The sequence below is a fragment of the Mustela nigripes genome, chromosome 14 (assembly GCF_022355385.1).
Source record: "Mustela nigripes isolate SB6536 chromosome 14, MUSNIG.SB6536, whole genome shotgun sequence".
In the NCBI taxonomy this organism is placed as follows: Eukaryota; Metazoa; Chordata; class Mammalia; order Carnivora; family Mustelidae; genus Mustela; species Mustela nigripes.
The window spans coordinates 43,588,088-43,611,817 of NC_081570.1; the positions used below are offsets into that span (position 1 = coordinate 43,588,088).

Genomic DNA, 23,730 nt, shown 5'->3' on the forward strand with positions numbered 1-23,730 from the left:
CCCTTCCCTCCCTGGTGCCCTCCAAGCCTGGGCCACACCAGAGTCCCCCTCCGGAAACCACTTGACTCCCCCAGAGCTGAGCCCCTCCAAAGCGCCTGGCACAGCACAGGTAGCATGGTCCCCACCCTCCTGGCAAGAGCACCAATCACCAGACATCAGGTCCTCCACTCCAACTATTTTAAAATTCAAGGCTTTTAATGAGCACCAACTGTGTGCAATCACACAGTGAGGTACTGGGGGCTTTCTCATTTGTTGGGGACTGGGAAAAGGCACTCCCAGTCCTGCAGCGGGGACAATGGGGGCCTGAGGAGTGGTAAAGAGCCTGTGCTCGGAGAAGGGAAAATGGAATCGGACCAAATGAACCAGAGAGAGGTTGGGAGAACTATGCCAGGTGCCTCCCTCCCATGTGCACTAGGCTGGGCAGCTGGCGGGGGTGGGGGGCATCAAGTCAGGGGTGGACCTGTATCAGGTCAGGGATGGACCTTCGCCCAGAGCAGCAGACACTGCTGCTGCAGGGGCAAGTGACCCTCTCTTCAGCCTGGACAGGTGAAGTCATACCTCCCCTATGGCTTCCCTTCCCACAGATCCTCCTCAGCCCCAGGACCAACACCTGAGTCCCAGTAACACCCTGGATGGGGCCCCTGCAACTGGCCCACCATATCATCAGGCCAAGGACTGGGCCCCAATCCACTCTGGATCAAAACTCAGCTCTCCATGACAGCTTCTGTCCTCACAAGAAGAACGCCAAAGGTCCTCGTAAACGTTTTCATACAGAAAATAGGGAGGGGGAAAGAAGTCACGTGTCTCAGGTGTCAACGCCGCTCTGCACGGGCCAGGCCCAGAGGGGCCCTGGCCCATGACCCTGGCCCTCCCCAGGACGAGATATTCCAGAACTCACTGACTCACCGAAGGAGGGTGGCACGGCGGCACATACCTGTGCCTCCAAGGTGGCCCGCGGCCTAGCGGCAATGTCCGACCCCCCAACCAGAAGGAGGATTTGTGCTTTTGGCAAAGTCTGGAAAAATTAACTCAGGTCTGAGAGAATTTGGGTCCCTGAGAGCATCCCTAGACCAGCATCTCTTTCATTCTTCTCTAGTTTATGTTCTTGTGGATTCATGTTTCCAATAACCAATCTTTAAAGAAGTTTTACTAGAATAACAGCCATGCAAGGTCATTTTTGTTCCGCCTCTTCTGTCTCCAAGGTACAATCATGGCTTTCTCCAAACTCGTAGCCAGACCCGACAAGGCCCCCGGTCAGCTCAGCAGTGTGCAGCCGCACACACGCCGACACTGGGACCCCGGAGGTATCATTTACCACCACTTCGCAGAGAAGGAAGTGAACAGTCTGTCAACTCCAAGCAGCCAGCCCAAAAGCCAGAGCCGCAGGCCATGGCAGCCACAAGGAGGGGGCAGGCTGGGGCACAAGGGACTGCTTTCCGGAGAGACCCGCTTTCGGGGGCCACCAGGAGCATTCCCTGGTACCTCCTGGAGGACAAGCCCACCGGACCTGCAAATGTATCTGCATTCAAAGATGCACAGTTAGCATCTTAAAACAGAGAAACCTCAAAGAAGGGGGAGGGAAGTTCTGTGAGGGTAAATGTTTTGCTGCTGTCCTGTCTGCGGCCATACCTCAGAGGCACCAACTATCTGACGAACAGAAGACGAAACCACGGGATGAACATCTGAGAAAAACAAATATCTGCTCTGAGCCCTCAATGGATTTTGGAAAAAATGTTCCCCCCAAACAGCACCATTAGGACTGCCTCAACAGGAAGTAGTGTCTGGGGGTACCTAGGGGGCTCAGCCAGTTGAGCAGCTGCCCTCAGCTCAGGTCATGATCCCAGGGTCCCAGGCCAGAGTCACGCATTGGGGGAACTCCCTGCTCAGCGGGGAACCTGTTTCTCCCTCTGCCTGCCACTCCCCTATTTGTGCTCCCCCATTTGTGCTTGGGTTCTCTCTGACAAATAAAATCTTCAAACAAACCAACCAAAAAAAAGGTAGTGTTTGGAGGAAGTGATTTCAAGCCTTGGGAAAACCCTGAATGGTAGGCTTAGAACTAAAGCAGCCCCTCCACTGGGGTGTGGCCAGACTTCCCCTCCTTCAAGAAGAGGTGAAGAGCTACCTGCAATTAGGAGCGCCCCCACAGCACAAAGTGCCCAGGCCCAAGGCCTGAGCACCCCCCATCTCCGAACTGTGTTTATCCTCCTCGCCAAGCAAACCATCTTCTCAGATAATGCACAGGCCAACTGCAGACTTGTGTGGCCTGATAAAATCGCCACGGATGCTGAGTGACAGGGGGTCAAATCATGACATACTCCTGCCCAGATAAGCGGGAGTCTTGGGAGAATCAGAAGCCAGCTATTTCCCACAATGCCAGGCGAACGCCACACTCGGGCACCAGCTGCAAGACGATGTTCGGGGCTCCAGCCAGGTGCCTGCCTACCCTCTCCCTAGCCCTCAATACAAAAGGCTAAAACCAGGCAGAAGAGTAATCACGGGGCTTCCAGCCTCAGAGACCTCAGCAGTGGGCAAAAGGTTGGGCGAACTGAACCTGGAGCATTCCTCCACACATCTCTGAGGGCACTTCATGTCAGAAGTACCACCAACACGTCAAAGCCCCAGCAGGACAGTGGCTAAGGAGTGTGTAAGAACTCACCTGCTGAATCAACTACCTTGTTTTTAAAAAAGGCAAAGCCGTATTTCAAAAAAGAAAGGTGAACGGCAGGGCAAGGCAGCAGAACTCTTGACATGCACAGAGGGTATTAAGGCTTCAGGGAGCCATTTAAAGGCACAGATGGCGGGGTGGGGTGGCTTGGGAGGTGGGCAGCCTCTTGGTACTTCTTGATCACTTTCAGTCCACAAATGTGAAAATATCCATCAGGTATCAAAAACTCCAAGTTTATGGGTCCTGCCTGATGACTCAAAGAGGATTATGAGAGGTTTCTTAGAAGTCAGGGACATCCGAATTGATACATGAAAAATGAATAAAGATCCCCACGGGGAGAAAGAACAGAAAAAAGTACTTCAAGCAAGGAGGAATAGCCTGTGCAAAGGCCCTGAGGTAGGGAGCCTGGCCCTTCGCTTAACTTCAGCCTGGCTATGTTTGGTATCTAAGTTTCAGGGTTCACATTCCACCCTAACCATAAAAATACACAGCCAACATTCCAAAATTCCCTCAGTTTTTTTCTTTTCCCAACATACAAGGTTAACCACCTTCTCACCTTTCCCTGCTGACCACCTTTCCACTTCTGCAGTGGTTTCCTTGGTGCAGTAGCTTCTAATTTCTGAGCAGCTCACATGGGCCTACAATTTATGACACACCCTAGCTTCCCAGCTGGACAATGGGCACTCAGGCCGCCTGTCCGTGCCTCCTGAACAGGCCTGGACAGGGATGAGGGAGAGTATGTTGCCTAACTAAAGGGAAAGGGAAAAACCAACCTGCTCTGGGCAGCACAGGCCAGGAAGGAAGTAGGAAGTCATCCTGAGAGCAGGAAGTTCTCGCTCATCCCTAGATGAGACCAGACCAAAGCTGAGCAACAGGCACTCAGTCCTGGGAAGGGAAAGATGATCTGGGGGCAAGGGGTGGAGGTGAGACCCTGCTCTGGCCCTGTACATAGTGTGCTGGGGACACACAAACACTTCTAACCAAAAAGCACTTGGTTCTCTGGGAAGCTCTGTCCTCACTCCCACTCCCCAGCATAAACAGACTTCAGGAAGAAAATGAATCAAGTTTTACAAGCTTCCCTATTTACCCAGGACTACAAATCTATCAGTGGGGAAGCTTTTAAAATAAACTCTCTCCTAGCCATGTCACTTCCTTTCTTCTATTTGCCGCTAAACACACACACACACACCACACACACCCCTCTTTAACCCTGGCTATGGATCCTGAGTCTGAAAGAGGAATTCCAAATTCAGAACACACACCAAACCACCACTTGAAAACACTTCCTACTTTTTATTCAGGCTCTCTCATTTACTCGTGTGTCCACACATTCCTGGTGCAGCTCCCTAAGCAGGGATACTGTCCCCCACAGCACTGGCTACCTTTTAGCCTCTCATTCTTCTATTCCAGAAATACTAAGAGCATTTTCTAAAGTGCTTGGCATCCTCATCTCAAAACAATACTGCAAGTTAAGTGTAGCCCGCTTTACAGATGAGGCCACTGAGGCTCAGTTAAGCAACTGGCACAGGTTACACTATAAATAAAAGCCCTACTGGGGATTAGAGTCCAGGCTGCTTCACCTTCTTCTCTGAACTCTGGTTCCCTAGAGCCCCATATATGTATCAAAATACAAATAGCAAAACTGCTTCCTTCAAAAAGAGACTCATCCTGGGGGCGCCTGGGTGGCTCAGTTGGTTAAGCGTCTGCCTTCAGCTCAGGCCATGATCCCAGCATCTTGGGGTCGAGTTCTCCCTCTTCCTCTGCCTCGCCCGCCCCCACATTATATGCACTTTCTCTCACTCTCTCTCAAATACATAAGATCTTTAAAAAAACAAATACATACATAAATACATAAACATAAAAAAAAATCGTAAAAGACTCATTGTGGATCACCTGCTGCTTTAATGTTAAACTTGAGAACTAATGGCCACTTTAACTGGTGCTTCCAAAATGGATCATGGAAAACTCGGAGGGCAAATGGTAGAGCCTGTACTTCATTGTCAGCAGCACCATTCAGTGGCATGGGAGGCATGGGACGATGCCCAGCGGGCCATAAGGAAACAGCAGTCCCATAGCCGGGGAACCCAGGGTTAGAGTCTCAACTCACCATCCCTCACTACAGGACCCAGGCAAGAGCCGGCAAGGGCTGATTGCCTTCTGCAGCAGCCCCTAGACCTCATCTATGGCTTGCGGCTCTCCAGATAAGATGACCTACGTGCAGAGCACCTTACAGCCTTCAGGATTGACCACATGTGAGCTGCTGGGAGCTGAGTAGAAAAGTGGGGAGGTGGGATCCAGGCTATGCTGGGGTCTGGAAACAGTTCCAATTTCATCCCCCAGCTCCAAGGCTGCTTACAACCCGTATCCCAGGTTTCGCAGGGGAGGCAATGAGATAGCATCCCCAAGAAAAACCAAATAGAGGGACTTGCTCCACTTTAAAATCAGCCTACTCCATTCATCCTCAACTCTCTGCTGGCTTTCTATATCCCTAGATCCACCAGCGGGCCCTGCCTTCCAACCCCATCCTGCCACGCCCCTCTCCTCTCTGGACCAACGTGCCTAACAGAACCCCTGCCTGTCTGCCTGCCTGCCCACAGACCTGTTCCCACCCACCTGTCCACCCCTCCCGCAACCCCACACCTGGGTACCTCCGTCCTAGGCCCTCGGTTCTCCTCAGCCATAAAGCAGAGCGGCAAGAACTTACACCTCGTCTGTCGCTCTCACATGGCTGCCCCATACATGAGAAAATACTTTCTAGAAAGTCAGATATGGCTCTTCACATGTGCTGGCGTCTCTGACCACCACACTTCCCATACACAGCTGTTTCCTCACCAGACTCTGTCTCTTGCGGACCACTGCTTCTGGGGTGTTGGTCAGAAAAGCCCCACGGGGTGAGAGATGAGGGGAGACCCTAAAAAGAACTCTAACTCAATGACTCAATTACTCGGAGTTCAGATCCAACTTCTCATTTAAAGCAAAAACAAAGCTGCCAAACTCCAGGCCATCCATCCTTCAAAGAAGGAAGGATTTCCAGCTAACCTGTCCAATGAAATCCAATGTGGCCTCTTAAGTAAATTCTCCCTACTCTATGGCAGGGCCTCCGCGGATTATTTTCCCTCAAAAAAAAAAAAAAAAGAAGAAGAAAAGAAGAAAAAAAAACAACCATAATTTACACACTGAGTATCTTTACTTTCCAAACCATTCAGAATTAGGGAAAGGGGGAAAAACACGTCTGTTTCTATTTGAAACTGTCAAAATTAGCATTCAGTAATTAAAAATCACACCCTTTCTCTTAATAACCTAACCAGCATGATACAATCAGGTTGTGCCAACTCTTTAATCTAATTGACTAATTACAGATTTTAATTTAGTCAGTTACTGAACAACTGTTGACAATTTGTTTTCATTAGGGACAGAACAGAATAAATATTTAGGCTTCCAGTCACAAAGACTCCTGTGATTGGTTCTCCACCGTGACCCCAACTTCCGAGCGGGCTCTGGCTCTGGCAACGCCCTGAGACACAGGTACACACCCAGCTCGCCAGCCACAGCTCAGGTGCAGCCCCCCACACACCTGCCCCCAAGTCCCTCTTAAGGCAAAAGCTGGAAATGCGAGTGGCGGCCTACATTCCCGAAGTACAGGCAATTCCCAAAATCACACACGTCACTCAAGAAGTGGCAAACACTTAAACGTTGTGAAGAAAAATAAATTCAACGCTACATATCACTGGCTTTTAAGCAACAAAATAAGTTAACAGTCAAAATAGGTTTACCGGCATTCATCTCACTGGGAAGCAAACTGTCACTGACATTTTTTTTTTTTAATAAAGACGCACATTTACAGTTTTCACCGGAAATGATCCAGTTCTTTCAAAGTGCATTTTGACCCCCGAGGACCCCCACTCTGAAAGTCACCCAAAAGTCTGTTAGAATAAATGGCTTGGAAGACTAGGAATAAGGGCCTGGGGGTCAAACCATGACTCCCCTGTTTAATGACCTCATCACCAGTTAAGCCTCAGTTTCCCTGTCCAGAGAAGGGGATAAAAAAGCCTTCACCCAGCAGAGAGTGACCGGGAATAAACGTCATGCCCACACACAGGGCCTGGCCCAGGGTGTGTGGCAAATGCAGGTCGGTCACCACTGCTCCAGAAATCACTTTTGTATCCCTCAACCAGCCCCAAGACAAATCAGGAAAGTGAAGTCAGTCGAAGGCTACTTACACAACCAGTCAGTGGGGAAGTCTGGTTGTGATAGAGGATTTCTACCCAGTGAACCATCCCTTCCCCTGGATGCCAGCTCAGAATAGTAGGGAAAGTGGGACTTATTTGCAGGGAAGGGGTCAGGGGTCTGGGGAGCATCTTCTGGAGATGGGAGCCTTCCAAGCAGTCTTACAGCCCTTGGGCCACCCAACCCAAGCTTTCTCCCTACGGGAAGACTTTGAGCAGCCTGCCCTTCAAAGGATGACCCACCCAGGACTAACTCTGCATTCTGCACCAGCTAATCCCCAGGGGTGGAAAACACAAGGGCCTTCTCTCCTCAAAGCCCACCCCTGGCCGTTCCAAAACAAGGCCAAAGGAGCCTCCCACACTGCTAGGATGGAAGCCACAGGTTCCCAGCCAGAGGATGCTAACCAGGTCTCTTGAAAACCCTCCTGGAGACTAAAGCATGGCTGGTGGGGGTTTTTGGTTGTGTTGTTTTTTTTTTTTTTTTCTTTTTTGGCTCAAAAAAAATCCCGTCTACCTCAACTGAAATGGAACCAAAATTCCCAGTGTGTTCTGTTGAGTAGAATTCTACCAACCTGGTGTGCTCACACCAGCTCCCCCGAGCAGCTAAGCAGCTCTAATCAGCGACGCCATAGTTCTCATTTTTCCTATTTCTTAGTTAAAATGATGACTTGATGCAAGCAATCTATTTGCAAATGAAATATGTTCAGGCATGGAGTCCACAGGAGGTGGCTGAGGATTAATAAAAGGTGGCCTTGTCAGTGAAGAGATGGGAAAAACTCTCCATGGGGGGTATGCAGGCCCAAAGCAAGAGGTGGTCTTCCCAGACGAGGTCACTGAAAACCAGCCTGGTAAGAAACCATCCGGCCCGGCTCACGGGTAGGGCTTCAGCTCACCCACCACCCTCATGACACACACCCACCTACTCCTCCCAACGCTAGTACTAAACTACCGTGGCCTGGGCAGTGGGTCGTCAGTTAATTAGGCAGCAAAGACGTCAAATCTGGTACTAATTCCAGCATGGTGTGGCAGTGAAAAGCACTTTCCCTATTAAGTCCACCTCCAACATGACCGAATCCCTCCAGTGCCTCCGTTTCCTTTTCTTTCCTTTTCTACAAAAAGGGAATGCAGACCGAACCTAACCCACTGGGCTGTTCCGAGGACGACAAGAGATAAAGCCTAAAGAACAGAACAGAGTCTGGCATACAGTTAGCACTTAAACTTGTTCACTGTTCTCAACAGTTCTTCCTTTGTGAAACGGGAAGAAGATCCTGTCCCGTGTTACCCCAACAGGACAAAACTGAATAAGAACAATTTCTTCAAGGTCTTAGCACATAGCAAGTGCTCAATAAACACCAGTTTTCTTCGTCAGGCGAGGGACTAGTTGTTACTATGCCACAACGCCACAGTTTACTTATCCCTCAGTAAGAAACTACCACTCCAACTCCCAACGGCTCAGCCCTCCATGGACGGGTTGCCCCCTCCAGCAGTGGCGGCTGGAGTCCAACACCATGATTTTCACCTCGTCTCTTCTCTTCAAGTACCCTGGAACAGAGATGCTGCTAGCAAAATAATGCCAAAGAAAGTACGTGGCGACAGTCAACTAGATTTCAGTTCATTTTCTATAGCTTGGGGTCAGAATCGACTGATGCACTCTGGTGATCAAGTTTTCTGCAATTCCCTATCCCACGCATTAGCTCCTGACAGAAATTCACTGCGGTATTTAAAGTGGCAGTCATCACAACTAACTCAAATTGTATTGGCTTCCCCGATGCTGAAATGCTCTGCTGAAACCATCAATTGGCCAATTCGGAGATAACGTGGTGGCTGAAACTCCCTGTCATGCCGTAAACAGCCCCCCACCCCACCCCCCGTCTGCAGTGGCTCCCCAGCCCGGAGATCCGCGGCGAAACCTGCCACCAGAGCTGCGGGCCAGGGCGGCCTCGTGTAACACAAGCGGGAGCTGGCGGGTGGCGGGCGGCCGGCGCTGCCAAGAGGAAGGGCCTCCAGAGAGAGGATAACATTTGCTACTGGAAGCCTTCTAAAAGACAGTGAGAAAAGAACAGCAGCGTGCACACGCCCAACGCCAGGCCTGCCCACTGGGCCGTCTGCCCCCCGCTCAGCACAGGCCACGGAGGGCCAAAGCCATAGGAAGCCCACAGCATCGCCCAAAGAAAGCTGAAAAATTCCTAGCTGTGGCACAGGCATAGGCGCCTGACTCTTGAACTCAGGTTTTCCAGACTCAGTGGCAGCTGCGAGAATCAGGTGTCCATCTGACCACAGACAGGCTGTGTTACCGTCCCACTATGCCTCAGTTTCCCCATCTGTAAATTGAGAGCGTGTTTCTCAACACACGTTCTAGGATTTGATAGTCTGTTCACATTCCTTCTCAACAGGGGAACCACAGTTTACAAACCATTTTCACAGGCTCTCACCCGACACCCCAAATGCTTGAGAGGCAGGGGGAAAAAAAATAAAATCCAAGCCTTTCTTAACATCGTTTCAAATCACAGATGATCCAACGAAGGCTCAGAGAGGCCAAATGACTCACCCAAGGCCATCTGGAAGAACGAGCACTTGGATCTCTGGTCCTCCGAGTCCAAATACCGCGTACCATCCGTGACACTGCTTCGGTTCCCCGCACCAACCAGCACAGAGCCAGCCCACGGCAGACACCTGGGACTAAAGGCCCACTATGCTCCCACTCCAGTCTGCAAAGCCCTGCTCTGCATCCCCGGCATGGGGGAGGCGTGCCACCCCACAGCCTGCTCTCTCAAATGGCCTTTTGTGACTGGGAGAGAAGGATCAGAGGAAAACCTCAGACAGGGGCCCCAGGGAGCGGCCGTGCTTCTTAAGGTCAGAGGACTGTGAAACAGAAGTGAAATGTCAGGCACTTCCCCCAAGCACACAAAGAACGGGAGACACAAAGCCTGCCTCAGGGGCTGTGCAAACAGCTGTCACGGAGAGGGGACAGAGAATTTGGGAGGCTGGGCCAACCTGGGTCAGACAGGATGCCCTGAGACCTGTTCTCGAGATTCTTGCCGTGGCCAGAGGCTGAGCCCTGCAGATGTTCAAACAACCCTCTCCGCAGGGGGCCGGGGACCCCGCCTCGCCCGCAGACACCCAGGACAGGAGGGGCCCCGTGGCCAGCCAGCAGGGACAAGCTGCAGCCTTCAAGTGGGAGCTACTGCTTGTTCAACATTCGGCAAGCATCTGCCAAGCACCTTTTACGTGTTCTCTGCACAAAGAATACAGCAGCAAACGCCACAGGCGGCCACCGAGGAAACCACGAGGCACCGCGCAGGAGGCGAGAGGCACGGTGAGGAAACGGCTCTCTCAAGAACCTGTGGCGGTGAGAATCATTCCTTCCTTATTACAGGTCACCAAGCAGGATCAGCAACTGCATGTCACTTGGCCTCATTCAGCCCATCTGTGGGTCCCAAGACTCAATCCCAGCCCTCTCTGGGCTAGTGGCTTTCAAAGCTTAGACAAAGATCCCTAAGAAAACAAACTTGACTTCGCAAACTCAGGACATGTGTGTATTCACAAGGCGATCCCAGAAAACAGAGATTTCCCCAAATAATACTTATGCTTACTCAGTGTGATAACAGTGGTTTCATTTTTTTGTAACTGCCAGTCGTGACCCACTAAGTTGATTTCCAAAGGCACTAATGGGTCACAGCTCACAGTTTGCAAAACAAGGCGTTACCATGTGCCACTTGCCCGTCTCCATCAAAATATGTATCTAACATATTTGATCCCTGGGCAGGTATCAGGCCTTTCCTGCTTCTCGAGGCTCAGAGTCCAGCTCCCCAGTCTAGGGATTTATTCAAAACTCTGCAATAAGCCCCAGGAGTGGGGGTTAGCACACAGGAGTGGGGGGTAGTTCCTGCCCTTCGAGAGCTTGCAATCTACAAGTTGGGAAGGGAAGAGATACAACCTTGACCCTAACCATTCTCCTTCTGGGCAGCAAGTAGCAAGTGAATACAGACACAGAGTTCCTGGGGATAAAAAAAGAAGAAAGGAGGGGTGTTCCCATGGAGGTGGTCCTGGCAGGCCTGGTGGAGACCACCATGTTCCAGGCTGTCATCTGCCCTACAGAAGGGCCAGAGGGCAAGTGAGGAAAAAGCCCCTATCTCAGGTGGGACCACAGGTGGGACCTCAGGGACCACAGAAAGGGTCAGAGGGGGAGCAGGGGAAAGCTCCAGGTTCCTAGGTCAAGAGACGTGGAGAGCAGAACCTGAATAAATAACCCAGTCCAGGTGCTGGCCAGGGTGCCCCTGGGCGTGTCTCATTTCATCCTGACGAGCACCTGGGCTGGTCTGGAGGCTGTGTGTGTGACCCCACCCCCAAGCTGATCAGCGGTACTTGGAAGATGGTGGATTTGAACCCAGGGATCCAGAGCGCTAATCAACAGGTGAGACAGCCTGTGACGGTTCAAGTCCATGGGAACACACCTCCCACACCAAGCCCACTCTGCTCCTGCTGCCCTTCTGGCCACGAGAAAACCAGGATCCATCCAGGGCCCCAGGTGCAGTCACAAAAGGAAAAACACACACTGGTGCGGTGTTTCTGCTGTGCCAGGCCCTATCAGAGAGACAGGGTGTAGGGTGCATGAAGGCACCTCAGCTCATTTCATCCTCAGGACAACCTTACAAGGAGGCTATACTTCATCAACCCCATTTTTCACCTGAGGAAACAGAGAAACAGAGAGGCCAATTGACGTGCCTGAGTCTGCACAGCTTGGAGTGCAGCAAGGCAGAGGAAAGTGTCCTCGATCCCAATGGGGTCTGTGGGTGTGACTCCTACTGGGGACCTCAGGTGAGGTTCCCCCCTGCAGCTCAGCTGACCTACTTGTTAGATGACAAGGTCGCCTCCAGTTCCATCACCTCCAACCCTGCTGCAGGCAGATATACACTAAATACATCTCTAAGCAGCCACAGGGGCTAGAACCATTCACCTTCTCCCACCACCCGTCCTGACAGCATCCTGGTCCCTCAGAAGACAGAGATCGTCCCGCACGAGGACTTTCGGAGCATTTATCCCATCCTGGGCTCCATCTGTCTCTTCAGTGAGACAGTGAACGGAGCAGGCAGCCCGTCAGTGAAACCGTCAGCACCGCACACACCTCAGCGTCTCCTGCTCCTGGTCTGGGAGCCGACTGACCGCCGCCTCCCTCACGCTGAGCCAGGAAGCCCAATCAGGAAGCAGCCCCTGCACAAGCACCAGCCTCCCACAGATCCCCAACAGCGACCCTTCCCCAGCTCGCTTCCTAAGGCTCCTTTCTGGGACTCCCAGCACCACCAAAAAGTTGAGTGAGGCGGGCAAGGGCAGTCTCCATATCGAACAGGGGAACTCAACTTAGAGGCTTTCGACCCCGTCCATCCCTGTCAGCATCTACACAGCACCTTACCACACAACTAACCTCTGGCCGGGCTTCCTTGCCTTTCTCTCAACCCCTCTGCGGCAGGATGAGCCAGGTCGACCCTGTGCCTATTCCACCATGGAGAGAATGGACCTTGAGCAGCGGAGGCTTCCCCAGGAACAAGGGGTTGTTGTGGAGCCAAAATCTGAATCCTGATTTCTGCTGATGTCAAGTCGCAAGCCCCCTCTGGGTCTTTACCACTTCACCATGTGGGATGGGGACAGGACTTCTCTGCCGCACACAGATAAGGGGTGCAGACGTCTCTGGGGAGCACTTATCGGAGCAAGCTTGTGGCAGGACTGCCCGCTCTGCCCCTTGCAGGGGTGTGGGGAGGAGAGAAGACAACTGGTATCGAAGAGGGACGCCATGGCACATCAGGGGAGCACAGGCACTGGCAGGCACCCATGGGAAATTAAAGTGTCCACTTCCCTCAGGTCAGCTTGCCCTCCCAGAAAAAGATGCCGTTGTCCCCATCATATTAAAAGGTTTGGGGGAAAACTTTAAGGCTGCAGAGACAAAAGAAACAAACTCACCAGGCACAGAGAGACAACCATTCTATGTAGGGGATACTACTCAATTCTCGTGCCAAGGGATCACCACTCCCCCACCCACACAGCAGGAAACCTGAAAGTCTGTCATCCTACCAGGAACCGACAGTGAGGGCTGGAACTTAGGTGTGCGTCCCAGCCAGAGCCCAAGCCCTTCAAAATCCAGAGGATTCAAGACCCAAGAAAAAACAAAATAAAACACGGGAGAGAAGCATTTCTTAAGCCCATTCGCCAGGGCTCCAGAAAACCCCATTACCCTGGCGAATCAAAAACAAACAATCGTTATTGTCTATTTGCTGTAAGCTCCTAGCAACATGTATTAAAGAAGTTTATGTGAATCGTCTAATGCACTTGTGCCGTGGTCAGAATTATTACCAAGCTAAAAAAGATTAATTTTTCTAAATACTCTAAACCCTAGACACTATTATAAAGGCTACAGCTAGTCTAACATTTCTGTTATCTTGGCTGACAGGCCCTCAAGCGCACACACCTCCCTTCCACTTCTCCCTCTCAAGACTTAAACACACACACACACACACACACACACAGGCAGAAAAGTCAGGGGGAAGGGGGCCAGGCAGGTCTGGCCTGAGGTCTCCACTAGAGCACCCACTTCCCCTGGAAAATTAAGACAGCCTCGGGGACACTGCAGGGAGAGCTGGGTGTCTCTGGCTCCTCCCGCCCAGTGGCCCACAGAGCTAACTCTTGGTCCAAGTTTGCAAATGCTTAGCTAACAAAGATGGCATTATGCAGAGACGTGCACACGGCTGGTCTTGGAGTTCAAATGAAGTGACCACTGCCAAAAACTTTGTTTGGGTCCCCACCACTCTACCCGCCCCTGCCCCGGCCCCACCTCCTGCCTTGAAATAAAGGGCAAGGATTTGCAATTTGGGGTCTTGCCGCCACTTGAAACCCATTAAGGTGGCTGCACAGCCTGGGTGCTGGCAAAATGCAATTCCAGTTACTCATTTAGTGTTTAATTAGCTACCGATGGAAGAGTCTGGCAGCCTTTGGGGTGAGAGGAATGGCAGCAAATGGGGTAGGAGCCCGAAGAAAGGATGCAACACAAAGTCTAAGCTCCAAGGCGGGTGGGGAAAGAAATAACTGTGTGTATGTTTTGTTTTTTTAATCTGCCACACAAGGGTGCCAAGGGTCAGAGCCAAAGGCAACTGCTACGAACTTGCCAGGACCTCTGGGCAGATGGCTAGGCTGGCTTATCTCTGGGGAGAGCACTCCCCAGCTCCTCAGAGGCGGGTCGTGGCCCTTCCCCTCCCATTCTGCCTGCACTGCTGTCCTCTCCCGCCCCTGCCCCCCGAAGGGTTCTGGCAGGCACGGACACTCCCCTCCTGGCAGGAACCCCAGCTCAGCACATCCAAGAAGAGCCCTCTCAAATATCACTTTGCTATTTCAAACCCACCAAGGACGCTGGACCCCTGCCACAGAGCCACAAATACCTCAGCTCACGTCCACGCCTAGGCCTCTGGGGCACTTGCCTAATCCCCCCTGGCAGCCTGGAGACATAGGCTCACAGCTGGGGGCACAGGGGGAAAGGGAGCCAGGCCCTCCTTGTCAGGGGCTCACAATGGCAGAGCAGAAAGGGACCTCAGGTCTTCAGAGCGGAGAAACTGAGGATCCACACTCATCAAGGTCATGGGATTCCATGTCTAGTATCTGCCCCAAGTTCTTCCCTGGGAATCACAGAGGGGCCAGGGCCAGGGTCAGGGGCAGCAGTCTGCACACCTTCCGAAATCAGGTACAAAGTCTCCTTTGTGGGGACACGGGTATTTTCTGGAAGGAAGGGCCAGAGCTTTTATCACATTTTCCCTGCCAAGAGAGCCACTGTACCAGAACAAACTCCCTTCCCGAGCTCCTGTCCCCCTCTGCCAGTGATTCCGCAGTTCACCTCTCAGGGGCTTCAGACTAACTCGCTGCCCAATTCATTTCCTCAGTGACTATACATGGGCACACTTGGGGCCAAGTGTCAGCACCTCCCCTCCATTCAGCAGGAATTCTATTCACAAATGAGGGCTGCCAAAAGTTGAGAGGAAGAACCTGAAAAATCCTATTTGGTCCTAGTTCTGCCACCCACCCCACCCCCACCCCCGCTACATGCCCCTGCACAGACTATCTGAACTCCAGGCCTCGGTTTCCTCATCTGTGAAATGGGGCTGAAACTCAAGAATAACCCCTGATGCACCATGAGGCCCAACTACAAGCCTGCCCTGAAAGGCTTTATAACGACTGCCGTGACATGAGCCGCGCAAGGAGCCCCCACAGCTCTCCAGCACCTCCAGGTCAGAGGCTGCACTGCCAGGGCACACCTACTCCACTCATTTCTCTACCAAGAAGAAAACACACATTTAGCTACCACACAAGGAAAAGGGCCACTGGCAGCCAAGAAGGCACCGAAAATACTTCTTTCTACCAGCCACACGGGCCGGGGGGGGGAAAGCAAGCAGAGAAGTTGGCCCAAGGTGAGAGACTCAGGTGGAACAGGTATCCACCCCACAAAAGGCCAGGCCCCAAACAACAGGGTCTAAGAGAACCCAATGGTACCCCAAGGCCTTTTACCGATGCCCTGAGGAGCACTGCTCTGGTGAGAGTAGAAGAGCCCCCCAAAACCACAGCAGGGTCCCCATGAGCCTCCTCCCAGGACCTCGGGGCTCTTCTGACTTAGGATAAACGGATTTCTCAGAAAAGTCTATTCTCGTACTGAATGCCCAAACACTCCACGTTACACGTAGTCAACATCAGAGCTTACAAATAACATTCCAGGTGTTTGGGGGCTGGGGGGGAGGGCGGGAGAGAGGACAGACTGACTCATATGAAAACTCAGCAATTCAAAGATAATTTAAACCCCCTCCCCCACTGAGTCACCTGGCTCATTCCAGGCCCTACAGCCTGGCTTTGACCGGAGAGGAACCTTTATGATCACCTGACCCCTGACCCCACTGTCAGGAAGGGGAGACAATTTGTCAGGAACACAAAATCTTTTCCCTAGAAGAGCGGAGACAGGTCCTTTCCCAAGACTGTTCCAGCCCCACAGCAGCAACCGGGCAACCCCTCCCTGACCCCTGCCCCGCAAGAACTTGATACTCACTACCCCCACACACCAAGGCTAGTTACTGCCCACTCTTACCGACAGGATGTAAGGTAACTAGTTAACCAGTGTTAGAACACCGTGCTCAAGACCACCCAGCAAAAGTGAAAGCACCAAAGGAACATCTTCCAACACGCCAATGGCCGTTCTAGGCCAGGCTCATCAGTGAGCCCAAATGACCTATTTTTCCTTACCCGTAGGTCTTCAAGCCCTTCATTCAATGAGCACGCACGCCTACTGTGTGCAAGGTACTGTGGGAGCTACAGAGACAGACAGCTCTGTAGACGAATGAACAGCCTCTGGCAGGGAAAAAACTAATAAGCTGCAGTTGGAAAGACATGCCTAGAAGAGAAAGTAGTGGGAACAGGTGAGAACGAATGACACTCGCCATGGACCAGCAGGGCTGAGCCTCGGCAGTCAGGGGCCGCAACCCTGGAGTCGCTGACAGACTGTGTTTGGATCCTCATTCTACCCGTTAGCTGTGGATTCACCTCTCTGGGCCTCGGCTTCCTCATCTGCAAAATGGGAATTAACAATACCCCTCTCACCAGGCCACTGGCAGCTGGAACAAGAGACTAAACCAAAGTGGTCAGCACGGGGGCCCAGTACATGGAGAGCTGCCAACAAAGGCTCTGTGTACACAGATAGATGGTCTCCACAGACAATGAGGTGGGGTGATCAGAGTGTGCTGGAAACTATCACAGAAGTCCACAAAGAAGTTAAGAGATGGATACGATTTGAATGGATAAGAGAGGCATGCATTCTAGACAAGAGGAAGGGAGCTTGGAAAGAGACAACAATTCTAGCAAGAAGGAATGAGGGCTAACTAGATGGTAGCCGTGGGGATGGACGGAAGACACGAAGGTCTGAGAAGGCCAAAGAGAAGAGACAGTTCCTTTTCTTAATGGTCTTAAATTTCTCTTAATTTACCAGTTGGTCCTCTGTCACCCCGGCAATCCAATGTCACCCCGGAACTCCTCCACCATACAGATGTGCCCTCCCTGTCGCCATTCATTACTCCACCCCCCCACGTGACCTCACTCTCAAGCCAATGACACCAAACGGATTCCAATCTAGGGAAAAGGGCTTTATTCCCCCAAATCTGTGAATCCTGGGCCTCAATCAGTGGGACTGCAATACTTAGTAGCATCTTCTACACATCTATGCCGATTTCAACTTGCCACATAATTCTGCCACCATTCCTTAATAAATTATGGAAAGCAAACCCATGTGAGCTTTCACTGCCACCCGTATTATTTCAAGATGCAGACCAAACCACAAATTGCCACCACCTCACATCATTTGCTAGAGCACCAAACTTAGTTAAAAATTATTAACTTCTTCAACGACTTGCAAAAGATAGCAAAGACATCTCTATCAAGAGATTTACCTGAAATAGGCATGTCCACCTATCCCCCACAGCTCTAAAACCATTTGCACAGCCAAGACTGGCCACACAGGAATGCACTCTCTAACTGTTTAAAAAAAAAAAAAAGAGGAAGATTTTTTTTACTAGGTAGAAAGGTCAAATTCACCAACTATTTTTATATGCTTAATGTTCCTTCTGGCCTCCTCCCCCATCCTCCAGCTCAGGAAACCCTAAGATCATCACCACGGATTTTCCCAGAAGAACCACATCACAAGAGAACCAGTCACCTCACCTTTTACTACTAAAGTTTACCAGACCATAAGTACCATGCTCCAGCTTTTTTCTCAACCTTGGAGAGGCACAAGAACAGGTCCACTTCCTCAGCGGTCTTGTCCAAGGGCATTAACTTTTCAGTCATAATAAGAGTTCATCCCGTTGAGTAGTCTCAAAACCAGTGAGCCTCCTGCGGAGCGGCTAACTCTGTCTACTACAGGAGCAATTGTCACCAAAAAGACATTCATGGTAATGGCACTTGTGAAAATCAACCAGATGGGTTCACGTGTCCTAGGCCAGTTTCTGGTGTCCTAGGTGCGTCCCCCCTCTGCAAACAGGGGGCACACATGGCCTGACCAAGTGGGTGGACCCTGACAACATTCAAGAAACCAACTTCCATACCCTAGAACTTGGAGACCATTCCTACCGACCTCATGAAAAAGTGCAAGACCAAATAAACCACCTCTTGTGTGCATGTGCATGTGCACATGCACACTCTTTTACACACACACACACACACACACACACACACACATACCCATCTACAAGGCCACCGGGAGATGAAGCCTGGAAGGAGGCTGGGAAGAACTGCAGACACTTCCCCTTCCATCTCCCACCTCCTCCAGATCGTGTTTCATCTGATCATAAATTCTGACTCCAACCCATGTTTGGAGTTTAATTTTTTTCTGAGGGGGACTGCCATGGGAGATGGATATGCAACGGACGTCGCTCTTATAAGCATTTCATAAATCTTAAGAAACTCACCCAGGTAGAGGATGAATGATAGGGTAGCAAGCGCTATGATGTGATGAAACTAACTATCTTCACAAGAACATTTTGGACACAAGATTATGGACCAGCCAAGGACTTCAAAGTACACATGGTCTCAGTGGGCACAACCTGAGCCCTCCAACAAACCACACACGCGCGCATACACACACTCGTACACACACACCTCAAAACACAATTTGAAAAGACTGCTCCCTGGGAAGTAAGGAAGGAGTCCATTTCACCAAACTCTCACTCAACCAGCCCTTCAGCTCTGAAACACAAGTTTCGTGTTTGTTTTTGTTTTGTGGCAGTGGCGACGGCAAATTTTTTAATTAAACCAACACCAAGGAGACTCAGTCCCTTCCCAGCTAGCTAACTGTCCGCTCTGAACATCAGCCTCTTACAGCTGAGCCCTAACACCACCATTTTATCCTCCAGATAGGTATCTATACTCTTTTGCATAATTACCACATTACGAAACACGGTTCCCCAAGTTAGAACGGGGCAAGGGCAGCAGGGAGGTGGGCAGAACAAAAAGGCTAGGAGAAAACAAAGACCACTGCCAAATGGCTGTGTATTTGCTTCTGGTACTAAAGAAGTTAGAGCTATCCAACCCTGTAATTATTGCCAGGATTAAAAATTTGTTACTCACGTAATCATGAAAGGCTTTTGCTTCACTCGAATGTTCACAAGTGTCTCGCCTTTCAGGAGCTGCACAGTAAAGGTCCCAGAATACGCTGCAAGTTGAAAAATAAAATAAGATCGGGTTACTAATTATCACTCGTGTACCAGCAACAAGTGCACACCGTATGGGGCTAACAGCACGGGGTCTCCCAAAGGCTCTAATCCTACATTTCCAGCCTTTAAACTCGGGCTTGAAAACACAATGGACCAACATCTTCTGGCAAGCCAGACTTTTGCCCTAAGAGTATTAGTTCTTGGCCATGAGGCACCTACTGTGCGCTAGATGCCTCCCGCCCGTGACCTTGCTTGTACTACGGTGGTGCTTTAAGGGAGGTGACTAACCCTACTTTATTCAAGAGGCAACTGAAGCTTGGATGGATTAGTACAACCCATTCATGGGGGTCCAGATAGGACAGGTAGGAATCTGGGTAGGAATCTGGGCCTCCTTCATCTGTGCTCCTTTCACCACCATCCCCCCAACCAAAATGGCTACATTTCACAAAAAGGTTAAACTGTCAAAGTCAGGACTATGATTCATAGGCGGAGCAATCTGGGTGACTAGCAATAAAGGAACTTCCTACAGGTTCTTAATCCCAGAGCCCAGAGCCCACACCCCCACCCCTCCCATCTCACCCTTCAGTCCCATCCAGGCCCTCCCCCAAGGAATTCTTATGCAAGAACCATCCCCCCCACACCCCTAAAGAATGCATATCAATTAGCCAAAGGAGACCCAGTATCTTGTCCTTTCATGTTGAAATAGCCCTCCTCAGAGAGGCACCTGTCCACCAATCCAGCAAAGGGCAGTGGGGGTAGGGGGCAAGGGGCAGGGCTAGATATCTCTGCCTCATACGGGCCTCCAAGATTTGGTATAGTCACTCTAACACTTTGTATTACATGAGAACAGACCCACAAGTCATCTGTCAACCAGTAAAAGCTTACACAAACATGCGGTAGTCACTGGTATTAATACGGGGCCCTAGAAAGCCTCTTCAGGTCAGAAGCCCAAGGCCCAGGGCTGGGAACCACTCAAAGGAAACGGGCACCTGGGCATAAGTCTGACTCCCAATCTAGAGCTCCTGTCCCCAACAGCAACAACCGACTCAGCAGATCATCAAACAAGCCATCTCGCTCAAGGTGTCCAAATTCCGGGGCCTGATCAACTCCGAATCAGCGCCTAGGCTTCCTCCCACCTGGAGAGTCTTAGCTGTCATTTGCTCAGTGTCGAATGGCAGGGAAGCAACTTCTACCAAGACCACAGACAGAGCGGCTCAGAGCCACCACTGCTCAGGTCCAGCACAACAGACTCTCCCCGTTCCTGGGCCTGAGACAAGGCTGGAGAAGATTGGGGCAGGGGCTGGGGGGTGCCGCTTATGGACACAACAAGAAAATCAGACAGAACGAGAAAACAGGAGGCTCCTAGTAGCTGCAGATAGAGGCTCAAAAACATTCCTTTCTGTCCCCTGAAGTAGCACACATTGGATTAACAGCACACACTAAAGATTTCGAACACTACAAACTCCCTGGCCCCCTTCTCAGTAACTTTTACTCCTAAACCCGAGGTTCTGCAAAAATCCGTGATGGTCAGACGCACCCACCCCGCTCACATACTGCTCTCCCAAACCACCCCAGAAAACCTATCACCCACTCCTACAGGTAGAATCCTCAAGCCACAGCACCGCAGTTCCAAGTTTGGCAGAAATAATTAAAAACGCATTTTCTCTGTGCAAGTTAGAACAGACACTTCATCCCCCCGCCGCCCCCCCTGCCCCCCAGTATTTCAAAGAGACTCGGAACAGTAACCTGAACTGGTGGTCAGGTAAAAACGCACAGCTAAGATCCCAAGACGTGGCACTCCAATCCTTCTGAACTCCACCAAAATATCAAAAGCCATTCTGCTTTCTTGTCCTTTTCAAAAGGACGCCAGAGACTCTACCAATCGGTCCCGGGGAAACAGCCAGGTCTCACAGCGACTCATTCCTGCTGACCCTCAGCCCCTGTTCTTACGCAAACCTACAAGGAGAGACCTGGACCGACAGAGGTCCCACCCCAGCAGGACCCAGATAAAGGAGGGAAAGGGTCACAAATAAGGGAAAGCCACCAACTACCAACTACCGACTATCAGCACTCTGTGAGGTCAACACCAACCAGTTAAGGTTCTTGGTAAAATGAAACTTTGTGGTTTTAGGGATGCTGGGGGTTGGGGGGAGGGCCCACAGAGGAGAGGAAAGTCCAGTCAGTCTGAATCAGTATCTTTAAAGGAAGTGGCAGCCCCTTCTTGCTTTTTTTCTCAGGGTGCCTGGGAAAGGACCCAGTAGAGCTGCTCTCTAAAGGTTTGGAGCTCACAGAAGAAAAAGGAAGGGACAGGCCAGCTGTAAAACAGACCTGGTATCCTCCCCACCCTACCCCACCCCCACTCCCTCTAATTAAAGCAGCATGTAGAATTGACAAAAATCCTTCAAGGTTTTTTCAAGACCCGGCCTGGTGCCCCGGAGAGAGATAGGAAAGTAAAGGAGTTTCTATATAAACACTAGGCATGATTTAGGAGCTTCTCAATAGGAGGGGAAAGAGAAGCAAAAACTTCAGGAACCAGCCTCTGCTGTCCTTTTCCTCCTTCACCAGCCCTAGTCTGAATGTCCAGAGGCGCCCTGGTCTGTGCCAAGCCCAAAAGCTAAGGCGTGGGCTTCTGCTCCAGGCTGCCTGTCTTTGTTCACCCAGACCCAGGTCTCAGAACAAAACAAACACACGCAAAACTATCACACAAACTTACCACCACCACGAGTGCAAAAACCCAGGCGGTTCTCCCAACGTGATGTTTTTTTCCCATCGAATCTGTAAAGCAGAGAGCAGAGACCGCTTAAGAGGAGCAGAGAGGAAGGGTGGGCTGGGGGCTTCCCGGAGCCAAAAGGCTGTGAAGACCAACTAACAATAAATGCCAAAAGGTGATAAAAATTCAAAATGGTGGCCACAGTGGCTGTTCCTGAAAACAAAGGCTCTAAGAATAGTGGGGAAGAGGGGGTGTCAAGAAATTGGATGATGGGGGTTGGTGGGGGGAGTTCCACTCACCTCCGACAAGAAGGTCTGTGCAGATTTCTGTGCTCCTACGTGCAGTAAATATTCGTAGACGTATAAAGCTAACCTGGAAAGTGGGCAAGGGGCACAGAAAAAAGGGAAGGCGTCAGATCACACGGGGCGCTCGCTTCTGGACCTTGCCAGCCGGCTTCCAGCCCTATCTGCGCTGTCCCATTGTGGCCCCAACCAGAGGTGAGCAGCTAGCTCGGCCCTGTCTTGGGGCCGCGGGTGGAAGCAGTCAGGGGGTGAGTACCAGGGGACGCACTGCCTCGAGCCGTGAGAGCTAGAGAGCAGCCCCCCAAACTTGAACTTCCAACTGGCGTCGGGGCCAAATCCGCCTAGGTCTCTCAAACTCTGTAAGCCTCCCGACCCCAGAGCCTCCCTCCTTTTCCCGACCCACTCATTGCCACCCTCTCTCCAGCTCTGAGGGTCCGGGGAGACTCAGTCCTGGACTCCGGGGTGCTCAGCGCGCTCTGGAGAGGGCAGCAAAGCGCCACCCTCATCAGCTCCCCCCCAAGCAACTGTCCCCCAAGCCCAGGGCCAAGCCGGCGCCGCCGTCCCTGCCCAGCGCGGCGCCCCGGAGAGCGCGGGGCGGGAGGCGAGGCCGAGGGGCATGCAAGGGAGAGCGCTCCCCGCCGAACAAAGCCCCCGGCACGCACTCCTCACGCCGCGGGCGGACAAAAGGAGCCTTCGGGGCTGCGGGAGCCACGCGCCCCCTGCCCGCGCCCGCGGGGCAAAGTGCGGCCGCCGCTGCGGGCGCCCAGGCTCGCGCTCGGGACCTCGCCCACCCCTCTCCGCAGGGCCCCCGCGCCCGGCACGCCCCGCGGCCACCAGGTGCCCCCTCCGCCGGCGGCGCCCCCCGACGCCCCGGCCTCCGCCGCCTCCCAACAATGGGCTCTCCCACGCCGCCCGCCGCGGCCTCGGGGAAGGGGCCAGGCAGGCGGCGCCGGGCCCGGGGCGCAGCAGCCCCCGCCCGCCCACCTGCCTCCCACCGCCCTCCCGCAGCACGGCGACGGCGCGGCCGCCACTTGGAAAATAGGGCTTACTTTTCCCGAGCCTGCCCGTCCGAGGGCACCGCCGAGCCTTTGCCTTTGGCAAACATGGTTTGCGGAGAAGAGGGCACCGAGCCTCGCTGCCGCCGCCGCCGCCGCCGCCGCCGCCGCCGCTACCGCTCCGGCTTGCTCCCGAGCTGCCCCCTCGCTCCCGGCCCCCTCCCCGGCCTCGCTCGCTCGCCCGCTCGCGCTCTCCTCGCCGCGCTCCCCTCCCTCCCCCCCAGGCGCTGGCTCCGCGCTCTTTCCAGCTGTCAAAGCGTCAGCCCCGGCCGCGGCCCCATCGCCCTGGAACTCCTCCCGCGCCGGCTCGGCCTGGGGTGCCGCTGCCGCCGCCGCTCGCCCGCCGGCCCGGCCGCCCGCTGGCTCGCTCGTGCGCCCGCCCGCCCGGCTCCGCCTGCGCCGCCCTCTGCGCCTCCGGCACCGCTGCCGCCGCCGCTGCCGCTGGTCTACTTGGAGCTCAACCGAACGTGGCTACCCGGGCGAGGAAGCGAGGCGGGCGTCAACGTCCTGCGATTGATGGCGGCTTCGGCCAATCGGCGCGCGGGGGCGGG

The 23,730-nt window shown here is 52.5% G+C and overlaps 1 protein-coding gene across 6 annotated transcripts in view; it reads right to left on the reverse strand.

Moving 5' to 3' along the window:
• Nucleotides 1-23,389, reverse strand: part of SSBP3 (single stranded DNA binding protein 3) — a 163,566-nt gene extending 140,177 nt beyond the window's left edge. The window contains exons 1-4 of one of the 6 annotated variants that reach the window (XM_059374837.1): nucleotides 23,174-23,389; nucleotides 22,122-22,194; nucleotides 21,826-21,887; nucleotides 19,027-19,111 (exon numbers count right to left, since the gene is read on the reverse strand). In XM_059374837.1, the coding sequence (XP_059230820.1) occupies nucleotides 19,027-19,111; nucleotides 21,826-21,887; nucleotides 22,122-22,194; nucleotides 23,174-23,229 (276 nt within the window). In that variant the 5' untranslated portion in view covers nucleotides 23,230-23,389. The remainder of the gene's footprint in view (nucleotides 1-19,026; nucleotides 19,112-21,825; nucleotides 21,888-22,121; nucleotides 22,195-23,173) is intronic. The other 5 variants (XM_059374833.1, XM_059374835.1, XM_059374839.1 and 2 more) reach the window with 5 other exon arrangements.
• Between the last annotated feature and the right edge of the window lie 341 nt (nucleotides 23,390-23,730).